The sequence below is a fragment of the Lampetra planeri genome, unplaced genomic scaffold (genome assembly GCF_965212315.1).
Source record: "Lampetra planeri unplaced genomic scaffold, kcLamPlan1.2.h2 scaffold_2007, whole genome shotgun sequence".
Classification (NCBI taxonomy): Eukaryota; Metazoa; Chordata; class Hyperoartia; order Petromyzontiformes; family Petromyzontidae; genus Lampetra; species Lampetra planeri.
In genome coordinates, this window is record NW_027614762.1 from 1 (window position 1) to 15,914 (window position 15,914).

A 15,914-nucleotide genomic window follows, 5' to 3' on the forward strand; every position below is an offset into this window, starting at 1 on the left:
CGCGTGGCCGACGTCGCCTCGGTTGAGGCCTATCATTCCAGCGGTTGATCGCAAACCCAAATCCCGTAAATCGTCGTCGTCGATGATGACTGCCGCGCCAATTGCGACGAGCTCACGCGACGCGCGCGCCACGCGGAAGTCACCGCGCGCGTGCGCGTGCACGAGAGCGCTTTGCCGTCGGTGCCTCGTTCGTCTCGGATCGCAGGGATGCGGGGGAAGGGGGGAGTCGCCACGGTGGTCGAACGTTGAACGATCGAGACAAATTCGCGACGCGCGCAACCGCTAGTTTTGTCTGCGCCATTCCCACCACCAAAACCTCGCAACTTACACCACCCACTCACCCACCCACCATCCACTCATCCACCAGCCCCAGGCCCCCCCCACCGTGGCTTACCCCCCCCTCCTCCCCCACCACTTGCAAACCAACACGGGCGCAAGTTGCCTTAATCGCCACGCTGTGTGTGCGTGTCGGGAGTTTTGGGGGAGGGGGGGTTTGCACAGTATTTTAACATTTGTTAACATTTGTTAACAGAAAGGAGATTTTGACGGCCGTAACGTTTGCTCGTTTGTCGCACGGTGTCAGGACTTGACTCGCTCACCGTAACACACCGTAGGTTTGTGTTTAAATGCTCCACTACAAATGGAGAAAGTGATTGTAAATGTGTGATTAATTCCCCTTGTAGAATGCCTCAGTGGCTTGTGTCTATTATTTATCACTCGTCTATTGCTACGACCAACAGTTCCTGTTCCGAAGAAACTCATCTATTCCCCCTCCCATGTTTGTGAATTCGGCCTTGCAGACACTAACGTTTCGTCTCATCCTACACACACTATTCAACCCCCAACTCACTCACTCACCCACTCGCCCGACCATCCACCCACCCGCTCGCTCGCTCACTCGCTCGCTCACCCACCCACTGACCTACCACACACTGGTCCTTACCTTGCTCGACTTGGCAAATCTCTGCCGTCTCTTTTTCCCATGCAGTTCCTAATCCTTTAGTCGATTTAAAAAAAACATTACGCATCGAAATATGGTATCCGTTACACGTTCGGTTGTTGCTAGCGGCAATTCTAGTTTTGGGGCCTTTGAGCTTCTGGTCAACGACTGTGATGAATAAATACATTCTTGAGTTGAAGCTTTCGTGACTGCAGTAATCCATACTCTTTGGTTCTCTCGGTAAAGTCACGTAGGTAGACTTTACCAAAAGAACAAAAGAGAATAAATACATTTCAAGCCTTTAAAATCGGTAGTTATACACTTTATTACATGTCGAAATATAAAACAAACGCCGGTGCATGCCGCCACTAGTGAACATGTGCACGTCACGATACTGTGTTGTATTGTCTTGAACAGCACGTGCCAAGGTGCTCAATTGACTTGTACCACTGACGCTGCTGGGAAGTTGCCCTTCAAAGGTGTTTTATGCATCCCGTCTCAGAGATCGTATTGCATCGGGGGGTCTGTGACCCCTTCACTTCGCCAGAGTGATATGAATAGCATTTGAAGTCATCGTAATCACGGTGAACTTTAAAACTATCTCGATTCGGCTCACGGTTGATGGTCATATAACCTTCACTAACCACGTGGCCGTAATGCCCCTTTTATAGCGGTCGTCATTTTAACAGGATATGCCATATATATGTATACACACAAGCGCGTTGTTTTTTACGCGACACTTACACAATCCATTGTGTGTGCATTTGCTCAGCAGTAAAAAAATTTAAATGTGAGTAAAATGTATACTTGAGCTCTTTCTCCTGCAAATGCATCACGAGCTTATCCACCGATACGCAAACCATACAAATATCGAGCATTGGAACCACCACAGAGCATCTGAATTTGCAAAGCTGTCATCCTAAATGGCTTCGAGATAATAGCTCGAAATGTATGTTAAACAACACAATCATTAGCCGAGGTCATTAGTTCAACAATCCATAGCTACCAAACTGCCCATTAATCTTCATTGTGGGCCCAAGGGACACGCGGCTCTACAAATAAATGCGCCCTAGGCCCGAATTATGAGCCGGTGTTAAGTCGAAGTTGCGACAGGGCATGGCACTGTGCGCGTTGACGCGTTCGTTGGTTAGGAGCTGCATCCAGCCTTCAAGCGAAAACAAAAAGACGGATCCTTCCCGATAAACACCACTCGATCACCTGCGCACCGTATATTTTCAGATAATCCAAACGACTTGAAGAAATGTGACGGGGGTTTTGTGTGCGTGTGTGTGTTCGTTTTGTTCCCACGTGGTCTCAGCTAAAGTTGCCCTTCGTAGCGTTCAAAGTTGCGCCGGGCTGCGGGCTTTGCGCGGGGTGAGAAATATTCTCATCGACAAAGTTTGTTTTGTAGCGCGATCACATGATCGTCTCCTTCTCAAGCGACCGAATGTTCACGCCCGGCACATCGCCACAAACAACACGTGGTACGACCCCGAAACACACACACCAGAGAGCCGTACAGCACAACCACGAATATGTACTCTGTGATAGGAACGTATGTATGTATGTTGAACTTCTTTCACACCGCTAGTAGCCAACCGTGCTATTCGGAGGTGCGGGAGAAGGACAACAGCCTAAAACACAAAACGCAATTCTAAATAAATGACCTTTCAATCGAGATGATTTCAAAGTGTATATCTCCAGTGGCTTCCTAATATCCCAAAGGAAGAGCGTTCCAGACGGCCGCAGAAGCGCATCTGAAAGAGCGCGGTGACCGTCTTTAGGTTTTCTCATGCAACGACTGGCAGATGATTCTTCATTCTTGGACTTTTTACAGTTGCAGATTATCGAAGTGTAAAAGTTAACAGTAATAAGAAAAAACGTAAAAAAAGTTAAAAAAACAAAAAGTTTTCACATTTTAAAATGTACCTCGATAAATGCGACTTATAATTTGTGACCAAATAAGAAAAAAGCCGACAAAAATATTTTTAAATGCGTCTTAACATTTTAAAGTTACCAAGTATAAAATAACTACAGATTCAAAGCCATACTATTCTAGGGAAAAAGTTTTGCTGGCTGACTGGCTTCCTGGCTGGCTTGCTGCGGCACAAGTGTGCAAATGCGCGTCCCACAGCGGCGATTGGGTTTGTCATCCTCCAGCGTCGTAAAAAACAAGTCATGAAAAAAATCACACACGCACGGATTATCCGACTCTTTCCAATACGCCGTTGTCCTCGCAAAGTGTTCACATATCTCTCCAGAAGCCGGTGTGCATCTATAAGGGCTAGACACATTTTGCATACCAGTATTTACAAACGGCCCTCTTGCTCCGGGTTTGTTTCACTCTTGAGTTTTGGGCAAACATTCGTTCAGATTTGTTTCCTGAATTTCGATCGGGTAAATCCTGAATAGCAACGTAACGCGACTTTGCAGTTTTATTCACATTATACCGGTTTTTTTTTTCTCTCCAAGAGTTATAATTTCCTCCAGACATGGAGATGGATGGACAGAGCTAATGTATTCATTTAACCTCGGCTTTAAAGTGTTAATGAAACACACGGATTTATATATTTTTTTTAAACCAGATGGAAACAACATTTTGCAAAAGCCAATATGGACACTCGCTAATGAAGCCTCCTGCCCTGCTGGTTGTTTGCATTTCCAAAAATAGCAGAGACGCGCACAGCATCCTGTCTTGGGAAATGTATTTGAACAGCACAATAAACGCCTTGCATTGAACCAGAGTAAACGTGGAGGAGTTTAATGTTTCAGAGAATCCACACAACCGACGTTGTATATTGCATTATTAATCGCGTGCTTCAATTGCAAACGGGTTCAGTGCATGAGCTTGATAACTGGAACCAGTTACACGTGGATTACATTTGAGTGTCTCTGTTTCGGCATACCACGCTCGACTTACGCACTGCACACGTGCACTAAGTTACCTGCGATCGAAGCACTCTTTGAGTGTGCCCGATCTCATCGGCGCGATCGGACTTGGACAACGAAAAGGTGGAAATCATTGGTCACGTGACGTTATCATGCCACGTGACGCCAAATTGACGTCAAGTGGCCTAACTGGCAGATGCAACTTTGAATTTTTAGTGTGGCCCTCTCGAAAATAAAAATAGGTGAAGCAACATGTTGTAAACAATTGCCAATGTTATTTACTGCAACATGTTTTGTTTTTCATTTTCCCACAGAATATAAACCTTGCAACGATGAGACTTCATTAATTTCCTCCAACACTGATAGCGAAAAGGGAATGATTTAAAAAATAATAATAAACAGATGTTTGCCTGAATTGAACGTGAAAACAAAACAAAAATCTTCATTACGATTTCAAGCTGCCCTGCTCCAGAGCTTAGAGCCCTTCGCTAATCAGCTCTTGGGTGAAATTGCCCGTGAAGTCACAAAACTCGCTCTAAAAGGTATCAGCCCAAGGAAACTTGCTCCGTTTAAGGCCGTGCTTATTTTCCCAGTTCTCTTCACTCATTTCCCTTTTGCTACACACGCACGCACACACAAACGCGCATAGAAAAAAAGGAACTTTTTAAATCCGTGTCAGAGAAGCAAAAAGAGCAAGCGAGACAAATGAGCCGCTAGAGGGAAGAAAAAAAATCGACTTTGTTTGTTTCAATATTTACGAAACTCGCCCTGTGCCTGCAGACAAAGGGCAGTCACCATGTCACGGTGGTAGAGTGGGAGGGCCCAAATTAAATTCGTCTAAGAAATATTTTTTTTTGACGAGACGCAGAGCCACGATGCACAGGACATCGTCATCGGCCACGATCGCTCCACTGCTGGATGAAGGCCTCCCCCGAAGCCGCCGCCGCCACCTAGCGAGATGATTTCAGTGTTCCGTCTCCGCGGCTGACGTTCCTCTCGGAGTTGGGGGGGGGGGGGGGTTCCTCTCTGCTGCCACCGTGAGTTTGGACCACAGGTCGGTCGGTCGGTCGATCGGTCATCGTTTCCAGCGACGTGTTTCTGCCCCAAACTAACTCAATTTTCTTGACGGTCAAAAATAAATAAGTGAAAAGATTACGTCTGAAACCACCACGCGCGCTCCTCCTTCTGGAGCCGAATACGCTTGCGTGTAATGATAAACAAGCGTCGTTAACCCACCGCCACCCCCGACACAGCCAATGAGTTTGTCACTTGAACAAAATGTGTCAATTAGTTATCACTTCAGCACACCGGTTGCGTGCTGCAGAGTAAGGCCACGATATTTACAATTCAATGACGGCGTTCCGCGGGTGATTACGACAGCCGGCTTAACCAGGCGATTTGCCAGAATATTTACGCGATCTAACCCCTAAAAAAAACCTTGATTATGAATAATATTTGTCGCGGAAGCCTACGTGTTACACTATGAACGAGCGTTTGAAGAAAAAAAATTTCTCTAACAAAAAATAAGAGAAATGTAACATAATTTATTCGTAGAGTAGTGTCAAAACACAACCGCGACCTCAAGACGCTGCACAGACACGGGGGGGGGATATTTATTTTATAGCGAGGCAGTCATTAACGGCTACTTTACTCAGTAAGAACTTCAAATACACAACCGTATGGATAGACATAACTCCTACAAAGGAGATCTGGCAACGCTGCATAACACCCATCAGGCCTCTGTGTTCAACATTTGTCATCTGCAGCAGTAGCAGCAGCTGCAGCCACGATCAATGCATTCCTTTTTTACTAAAGGTTTACGTGGACATTCATTTGGCTCAATCATGGAATGATACATAAATCGTCCCTCCATTCAAAACAAAGGGACAACTCTGACTTGAGTAAAACATCTGCCGTCTTGCAGAAACCGCCAAAAATGAACACGTTTTATCAATAACACCGTGGCCTTGAAAAGGAAAACGAATGTTTAATAGGGGACGTTTCGCACAATGTCTGTTAATCACCGCCTCCTCCATAGGCGTTCGCAGTTTTTCACCGAGCGTTGTGCTGCACGATGTCCGACGTTTCGCTCCACGGGCTGGGGAACTTCTCGCGACAGTAGTGCGACCTAACCTCCGCTCCCGTATCGCAAAAAAACACATTGGCGTGTTATCTTGAGAGAAAAAAAAAGTTTCGGAAAAGAAACAAACTGTCTCCCGTCAAAGCCGAAATGAGAAGTGCATCTGCTGCCCATTAGTGCGGGGTCGATGGCGTGGAAAGCCCTGAGTGTGGTAACCTCGTGTGTCCGCGTGTGTGTGCGAGTGTGTGCGCGCGTGTGTGCGAGTGTGTGTGCGAGTGTGTGCGCGCGTGTGCGCGTGTGTCCGCGTGTGTCCGCGTGTGTGCGCGCGCGTGCGTGCGTGCGTGTGTGTGCGCGTGTGTGCGCGTGTGTGCGCGCGTGTGCGCGTGTGTCCGCGTGTGTGCGCGTGTGTGCGCGCACGTGCGTGCGTGCGTGTGTGTGCGAGTGTGTGCGCGCGTGTGCGCGTGTGTCCGCGTGTGTCCGCGTGTGTGCGCGCGCGTGCGTGCGTGTGCGTGCGCGCGTGTGCGCGTGTGTGCGCGTGTGTGTGCGCGTGTGTGCGCGTGTGTGCGCGTGTGTGCGCGTGTGTCCGCGTGTGTGCGCGCGTGTGCGCGTGTGTGCGAGTGTGTGTCCGCGTGTGTGCGAGTGTGTGTCCGCGTGTGTGCGAGTGTGTGTCCGCGTGTGTGGCCCCCCGCAAATGAGTGGCAGCCTGCAGCACGGGTCACGGCGGGCGATGATGAGACAACAGCGAGGCCACACAGCTTTTCAACACTTTACAGCAGCAACGCTAAATCTAATTTGGGATAAACGGCGCGACTGCATTTGTCTGCCCCGAGGCTCATTTTGCTCCTTTCCACACCCCCACCCCCCCGCTCCCGTCCCAGACTGCAGATGGTCGTAGGAGGATTTTTCTTTGCAAATTATAAGTGAAAACAATCTCCACCTGTTTTAAAAAAAAACGCATAAAAAATTCGCGAGCCGTTTACGTCCGCGTGTATTTGCGCAGATCTGAACCACATTTCAAATTCCGCGTGTCCTCGAAATCCTGGGGTAATTCGGGAGGCGTTGTGTCCCCCGGTTTATCCACGCCCTTAACAAACCACAACGTTCTTCGCACGAAGACCAAATTCATCCCATTGACAGCTTTATATATTGGAACAAAACAAAAACACGTTACAAACTCAAAAGCAATATTAAAGAAATCTAAACAAAACCCCGTGAAAACACCGAAAATTGCAAACCAATTCACGGACACGCAATACAGCTGCTCGTAGTAGTTTCCCTCGAGTACCCAGTGCCACAACTTCTACCTGCCAGGCAGCGTTGCCAACGCCTTCACAGCGCGGCAGACGCAACCTCGCGCAACGCGTGAGCGTTCCTATTTCGCACGGCGTTAAAAAGCCGGCACCGCGATGGGGACGTCCAAGTGTGTCGGTTCCGCTCAAACGGCTTCCCGAGACCACGAACCGGAGGAGAGGAGGCACCTCCACCAAACACATCTCAGCGGGCGGGTCGATGCGATGAGTTCCACGGCCTGGGACTCACGGCCTCGGTTAACTACACTGGCAGCGGTAGGGGGGGGTGATGGGGGGGTGGTGGGGGGGGGTCACATCTCTCATCGTCACCGCCTGATCCCACCGTGTGTCCTGTCGTGCCGATTCGGTTGAGCGCCGTCCACCGTCTTTCAGGAACCTCCGCTGCTGTGCCAGCGATGCGGTGCTGCTTTTTGAATGTTACCGACGATTCGCTGTGTAATGTTTCAGCTTTGAGAGTGGTTTTATTACCCCCCCCCCCAAAAAAACAATTTGTTCCAACTTTGTACATTTTTTTGAGGTCTTGAGGCCTGTTTGACCATACTTCACCACGCGGGTGAGTGCGGGTGGGTGAAGAGTGAGGAGGCATGAACTGTTCAGATGAAGCTCGCCACCGATGTTAGCTGTGGCCGGGAAACGAACTCCGCTCACCGGGTACATACACGCAATGAATGAATGACTCTACTGCACCACCCCCAACATTAAACTGTGTGTTTTAAATGACCACCAATCGAGTTAGGTGGACACGACAAGAAGTTACTACGTGATAAAAATAACAATTTTGGAGTAAACAGACAGGGCCTTTGATTCTGCTCTGCATGGCACCAAAGACAAAGGTGCCTCTGTTGGGCCTGAGTAGGCTGTTGAGACAAGAGGTATTGATGAGCAACCGATTAAGGCTCGTTAAATGTCGCGCAGGCACGCAAACAGGACCGGGCTCTCGGGAAAACACTCTGTGCAAATAAATACGGACAGAGCCTAATCACTCGATCAACACTGCAACTCACGGGGGGCAACGCTACTTAGTAAGAGAGCGGGGCACACTTATTGAACACAGATTAATACAGATTTTTTTTGTTTGTTTAAAACACTACCCACGTGCACGAAGCGGTGGTGCGTGCGCTGCACTATTAACCTGGCGTCCTCGGTTAGATTCCCGACCAAGTGTTTGAATTCACAATGACTGCACCGCCATTCACAATGAACGGTCAATATGAAATTTTAAAAACTGACTGGGAAAAATATTTTTTTTTGCGGAAGAGAATTGCAATGATCGAGATCATCGTGGTAAGAAGAACAAGTCAATGGGAATTCGACCTCGGTTCCTTGGCGCAAGAAAAGTTGGGGCTCACCTCAACATTTCTCGGCCGTTTGCGGCATACAGATTTTTTGGTTTTGTTTCAAACACTACCCACGTGCACGAAGCGGTGGTGCGTGCACTGCACTATTAACCTGACGTCCTCGGTTAGATTCCCGACCAAGTGCACTGCCATTCATAATGAACGGTCAATATGAAATTTAAAAAAAACTGACTGGGAAATATTTTTTTTTTAGCGGAAGAGAATTGCAATGATCGAGAGCATCGTGGTAAGAAGAACAAATCAACGAGAATTCGACCTCGGCTCCGTGACGCAAGAAAAGTTGGGGCTCACCTCGACATTTCTCGGCCGTTTGCGGCATCAAATCACGTCGGCGGAGAGAACTGAAGACACAAAGCGGTGCTCCTGAAAGCACGCACGAGCGTCGAGCGGTTCCGTCGAACTCACTCGGGCCCTGTACGTGTGCGCGCGTGTGCATGCAGAGTACCCGCATGGGGTGAATGTCGGCGTAGGGCGGTTTCCCCTCGGCCATCTCGATGGCGGTGATGCCCAGCGACCACACGTCCGCCAGGCAGTTGTAGCCCATCTCCTGGATCACTTCGGGCGCCATCCAGAACGGCGTGCCGATCACCGTGTTCCTGCGAGCCATCGTGTCCTGGACGGGGGGACAACGGCCGCCGTGAGCACGCGGCTGAGTGCAGGCGGTGCAGCTGCACCGGGGGTGCGGTGTGGTGGGGGGTGGGGGCTAATATTGAGGTGCAATTTTATTGAGGGACTGTGGCTGTTGTTGTTGTTGTCTTTCTGTGGCCTGGGACTGTTGTTGTTGTTGTTTTGCCGCCTTGCCCCAAGCTTGCATTTGGTGTTGAAAATTTGGCAGGAATTAATAGACTTTGCAATTTGGACTTGTATACTTTATCTTCTTGGTTCTTTCGGTAAAGTCACGTACAAGGGAAGTAATAAAATAATAGAAATAAAACATAATAAAATAATTCTCACGACGTTTCGGCCACAACGCAAGCAGCCGTCCTCAGGTGAAGAATGAAATATTATATATTATTACTTCCCTTCTACGTGACTTTACCGAAAGAACCAAGAAGATGAATCCCTGCAGTCACGAAAGCTTTAACTCGAAAATTTGTATACTTTATTTATTACTTATTCACGTTCGTTGACTTACACACCTTTCACAGATTTTGCACTCACATCGGATTTGTATTATTTGCTGTTGTAACTTTATGACCCGCCCCTACTGGAGATCTGTGCAAAAGAGTTTCATAGCTCATCGGATTCCTCCAGGATAAATAAAGATTCTGATTTTGCTTTTGAATTGGCCGGAGGGGTTTCCAGGGGCCGGGGCTAAGAGCACCAGGAAAATCGGAGCCCTAGGCCGCCGTGGCGAGATGTTAACTACCTCGCCTGGTATGCAGGATGGTCGTGGGTTCAATCCCGACCCTGACGCCTACTGTAAATTTGGAGTTGCATGTCTATCTCCCCGTGGACAAGTGCATTTTTCCTCTGGATCCTGTTTTTTTCCTCCACATTTAGAATCAACGTGCGCTTAGAGTATTGGCTACTGCTATACATTTCCGCGTGATAAGCCACTTCTTTGCGCTATCATTTGTGATGGTCAGATCGCTTCTGAAAAAGAGCTATATTGCTCAGCGGGCCTTTGCTGGTAACATAAAAACGGTAGTTATCTTTACATAGGTTAAAGTAAATACATTCGAGGTTTGACGATTATGTATTTTCCTGTGACCGTCTTGAGTCGGTGTTGGGAGGAGTTTGTCACGGCGGGGCCATTGTCGGAGCTGCTCCGAGACTTCTGGAACGTACGATTGCCCGTGCGCTTCAAGACGTTCGCAAGTATGTTCCCGTGTTTTATATCAACCACGTTACGTCACCGCTGACCAAGTCGAGCGGGGGGGGGGGCAGCAGGGTTCGTCACTCGCTCCGAGGCCCAGCCGAACCGCCGCTCTCTCCTTCTCGCACGACCGCGAATTGTGACGCGACAATAAACCGTGGCGACCAACTGGCGATTGTGTTCCGTGCATGCAGTGTGCGTTTGGCAGATGCTGGAATTAAACAAAGAACTTACAAAAAAAAACATCCTCCCGGCGCCCACCCCGCTGCTGCTTATACGTTGCTTTTTTTAGTCGTCTTCCCACAGGGAGATGCTACCGCAAAGCGCGAGGCGCGTCGCACACAACGGTTGCATGTGCTATGTCACTGTCTGGATTATCATCGAAGTCAGATGCCACCGTGATAAGAGCGAGCACCAGCTGACGAATCTCCACCGTTTTGCCCAGGGGAGAGTCACCGAGCTTCAAAGCACTTCTCTCCAAAAGGGGTTCAAACATTGGGATGTCTGGTCAAGTCCACGAATGGGAGTTTGGCACGTGGGAGGACAACTGGAGTTACCGCACATGCTAGGGGGAAGCGCTCGGCACCTCACAGATAGATTCAACAATCCATTGCTGCACTTACATCTGCTGGGCACATCGCGGACCAAACCCTGCCTCGCCATGAAGATCTGTCCAAGTGCTCACTAGGCGCCCAACTTGGGTAGCTGCTGAGATCCGACGGGGCAAATTCAGCTTGGCATGAATGGTAAGCTGTGCTTGCCCTGCGATTAAACTGGAGCCCTGTCAGCGGAACGGGGAATATCCACGACTGGCACAGGTCACGTTCACCTGCCACCAGTGGGCATGGACTGACAACTTTCCAAATGCGTGACCTCTCTCCCCCCCCCCCGCAAAGAAAACCACGGTTTCGGCCTGCGCTCGCTTAAGTCAATCGCCGCTGCTACACAAACGCAGGCGGTTAATTGGGTCGCTCGAGTCCAACTTACAATTCCCTGCTCGTAAAGGAATGCTGTAAGCGGTCAGCACACCACACGCACGCACGTAAAAAAACAAGCCCCTGCACCGCTGGGCCTGGCCACGAGCGTGGATATAGTGTTACCAGCGAGCATGGGAGCTGGCCTGCACCCAATTTAGGGCGCAGAACCCGAGCTAATGGTTATGGAGCTCCGTTTAAAAGGGTGGCTGACGGGGGGGGGCGGGGGGGGGGCAACATGCTCGTTAAAAGTGAGGACTGCCGGGTGGACGACGGCTTGGATGGGTGGACGGGTGGACTGGCTGGACGTGTGGATGGGCGCATGGGTGAACGAGTGGATGGGTGGACGTGTGGACGGGTGGACGTGTGGATGGGTGGATGGGTGGACGTGTGGATGGGTGGAAGGGTGGACGGGTGGTCGTGTGGATGGGTGGATGGGTGGATGGGTGGACGGGTGGATGGGTGGATGGATGGGTGGACGGGTGGACGGGTGGACTGGCTGGACGGGTGGATGGGCGCATGGGTGAACGAGTGGATGGGTGGACGTGTGGACGGGTGGACGGGTGGACGTGTGGGTGGGTGGATGGGTGGACGTGTGGATGGGTGGAAGGGTGGACGAGTGGTCGTGTGGACGAGTGGACGGGTTTGATGGGTGGACGTGTGGATGGGTGGATCGATGGGTGGACGGGTGGATTGGTGCAAGGGTGGATGGGTGGATCGATGGGTGGACGGGTGGATGGGTGGACGGCTGGATGGGTGGAAGGGTGGATAGGTGGACGTGTGGATGGGTGGACGGGTGGATGGGTGAACGAGTGAACGGGTGAACGGGTGGATGGGTGGATGGGTAGATGGATGGATGGGTGGACGTGTGGATGGGTGGAAGGGTGGAAGGTTGGACGTGTGGACGGGTGGACGGGTGGACGTCACCTCCCCTGCCGCCCAAAACTCACCGTGAGCTGGCCCGCGACCCCAAAGTCGGCGAGTTTGCTGTGGCCGTCGGTGTTGAGCAGGATGTTGCCGGCCTTGATGTCGCGGTGGATCTTGCGCTTCAAGTGCAAGTACTCGAGGCCCTTCAGCGTCGACTTGAGCACCGTGGCGATCTCGTCCTCGCGCAGCTGTGACGCACACACACAAAGACAAAGGTCACCCGTATAGCCTTAACAGACTGTTGGGGCAAGGGCTGTTAGCGAACAGCTCCCATGCCATGCCACATCTGTCTCCGAGTGACAATGTTTGAGCGCTGCATCGGATACTCATTTGAGGTTGAGTCGACCTCAGAGAGGCCCAGGACCGGGTTCAGATAATCGTCACTGACGATAATCGTCAGAAACACATGCACACGTACAGTCGTGCCATTAAGTTATTTTTTTTTTTCAAATTTTGTTGGATACCTAGAAAAACAACTGGAACCCTTCATGTTAGAGAAACGTCTGCGTAAATGGATATCACAGAGTTACCTCTGAGATCCCTTCAAGTGACTTCTGGTCCACACAGTAGCGAGCAGAACCTTGCCAACCGCTCTGCCAGTGAGGGTAACAGTCATGAGGTGTGGAGCAAAACTGATCTTTCAAATTCTCAGAACTGATATTTAGTAAAAAAATAAGTTTGGAACCTTCTTTTTTGTAAATGTGTATTGGCACAATCATCGATGACAATCAATAGTCTACAATCGAGAACCTGGTTTAATAATTTCTTCAGAACTGCTTTTTGTGTTTCGTTTGTTGTCCTTCCCCCGCACCAATGATCAGTTACGGTTGGCTATGTACGGTGCGAAAGAAGTTCAACATACAGGCGGCTGCCTGGATTCAAACCCAGGGTCTCAGCGGTGCGAGCCAAGCGGCACGGCTCAGGGGTTAGACCATTGAGCAATCTTCAATTACAAATTGGTCAGCCCGGGACACGGAGCCGAGGTGGCTATCTAAGAGATAAAGGGGCTGTTTGTCTTTTTGGGCTGAGACTTCCTTTACGATCCACAATTAAGTCAGTGGGGTTTATTTTTGTCGTTGACAGCGCAGTGCGGAGCTGTGACAACCACAAACGAAGCCGCCGCACCTCAGAATTTGAAAATTTATTCATAACGGAGGAATCCGATGAGCAATAAAGCTCTTTTTCAAAGATGTGCAGTAGGGGAGGGTCAGAACTTGACAACTACAAACAGTACAAAAACACGATAGGAGTTCCAAGTATAGGAAAAGTAAACACATGTAAATTAAAAAAATGTTTTTATCTTGCCAGGTAAAGCCCACTGACCTATTAACTTGTTTTCCAGAAGCACAAATGATACCTCAACAAAGTGGCTTATCACGTGAAATTGGATAGCAGCCAAATAATCTAATTTAATGTTTCCAAATGTGGAGGGGAATACTGGAGGACCCGGAGAAAAAAATCCACGCGACTCCAGGAAGAACACGCAAACTCCAAATATACAGGCATCAGGGTCGAGATCGAACCCTCGAACCTCCTGCATACCAGGCGAGGACGATGACATTACACCACCTGGCAAAGAACACACCTTCCTCGTTGCCATGGAGGTGGCCGACTGGCTCAGAGGGTGGCACCACTGCACCGGCACCAATGAACATCTGAGATGGATTCCGGCTTTCAGCCACCCGTGATGAACCCGGGTGCCGTGGTGGCTAGGAGATGTTAACTGCCTCGCCTGGTATACAGGAGGTCGTGGGTTGAATCCCGACCCTGACGCCTGCTGTATATTTGGAGTTTGCATGTCTTACTCCCCGTGGTCGCATAGAATTTTCTCAGTGTCCTCCGGTTTCTCCCTCCTTATTTAGAAACGTGCGTTGAGAGCATTTGGCTGCCATACATTGCCACGTGATGAGCCACTTCGTTGCGCGATCATTTGTGACCAATGTGGCTTCTGAAAACATCATAGCTCAGTGGGCCTTACCAGGTCAAATAAAAAAAATAGTTTATAGTTTAGTTGAATCGAGCGTATCAAGTTGATGGTCGCAACTGGTCACCGATAAATGCACGAAGCTGCGGTGATCGGGTTGACTGCGCTGGCCACCGTAGTTGTGGAACTCCTTACCGCTGGAGATGAATCTCTTGGGTAATGTTGACATACTTAAGTCCCGACAAAAAAGCTTCCCTTTACAAAATGTATTTACCGACTAGTTGCATTCCTCTTCGGCGCTTACTTTGCCACCCGGAGAAGTAACGAACTTAGCTTTAACTGACACGAGACGGACAATCTATGTTGATGAAGAGCTATGGTTGAAGTGGCTTCAGAGATCGGGATCTGCCGTACCATCTCCCAGCGTCTTTCTCTGACACAGGGTGCTGCACCACGAGTAGCGAGAGTTCTGAACAAAGCGTTTCTGCATCTCCGTCACAGGATGCCGATGGCACGATCAGCACGGACTTGAGAGACACGAAGACGAATTTCAACGCATCGCGCAAAAAAAAAAAAGTTATTTTTTTTGTTCGCGTCGGAATTTTGCCGTTGAATTGTACGTGGGCACGTGCGTTGAACTTCTCTTGCACCATACGCGGCCAACCGTGCAAAATCAGAGGTGTGGGAAATTCACCGACGCGTGGAAGCCAGCGATGTTGGCAGCGGAGAATGAGCTCTGCGCAATGTGCTCCATGGCAATTACGTTCACTCGGGCCACCATCTATCACGAAGGACGTGTACATCTGGCTGGGGAAGAAAAATACATAACCCCCCCCCCCCACACACCACCATCTCCCCACAATTAAACAAACGGGAAGCAGCGTGGGGAGCGCCTTGGTCCTGACCGGTTTCTCTTATGAAAAAAATTCAAACGGATCCATTTAACCGAGGTCATAAACCTCACAACGGCAGGAAGCGCTGGGGAAATGCACTCCCCATAATTTCCCCCCTCCTCCTCCTCCTCCCCTTCTCTTTTCTGACCATTTTTACGAAAAAAAATCTCTCTTTTCAACCGGCGTTATGTGGCCAAAAAATATATGAATCCCAGCTGAACGTCGCGCACCAAAATGCGAGCATGAACTCGCAAAATTATTCCGTCGAGGCCTTATAAAAATTCTTACGAAAACGAATTGAACAAAACAAGCCCCTCAAGTTCTGATAATTGGCTTGAATTATGTCCGACCATGACTCATGTTTACGACTCGTACATGTGCGTGCGTGTCCACGCCCACGTGCATACTCAGCTTCGGAGGTACGTGCATGCATACACTGGGAGTATATTAACACGTAGGCTTTCGCGACCAATTTGATTCATAATAAAGGTTTTTGGGTTAGATCGCGTTATTTATAAATGTGTCGTAACCCTCCACCACCCGACACGGCCAATCAGTAAAAAAAATGTGTCACGTTGACAAAAGACAAATAGTTCACTGCTTTAGCCCACCGGTGTGTTGAAGAGTGAATCCACAACATTATCCATTTTTGAATTACCAGCGTTTCGCTGATAATTACATCCAGGATCATTGGCAAATTGCCCGATGGTGCTGCATGTAATTACCAGCGAAACGTCGCACTCAAAAATAGTAAATGTTGTGGATTCACTCTTCAACACACCGGTGGGCTAAAGCAGTGA

The 15,914-nt window shown here is 49.4% G+C and overlaps 1 protein-coding gene across 1 annotated transcript; it reads right to left on the reverse strand.

Moving 5' to 3' along the window:
• Positions 1-7,508: 7,508 nt before the first annotated feature.
• On the reverse strand, positions 7,509-14,975 carry LOC144740262 (serine/threonine-protein kinase 3-like). The gene is made up of 3 exons (XM_078623132.1): positions 14,916-14,975; positions 12,321-12,485; positions 7,509-9,190 (listed from the first exon to the last, which is right to left on the reverse strand). Exons 1-3 carry the CDS (start codon positions 14,973-14,975, stop codon positions 8,735-8,737), a joined length of 681 nt encoding a protein of 226 aa, XP_078479258.1. The 3' UTR covers positions 7,509-8,734.
• Positions 14,976-15,914: the final 939 nt, after the last annotated feature.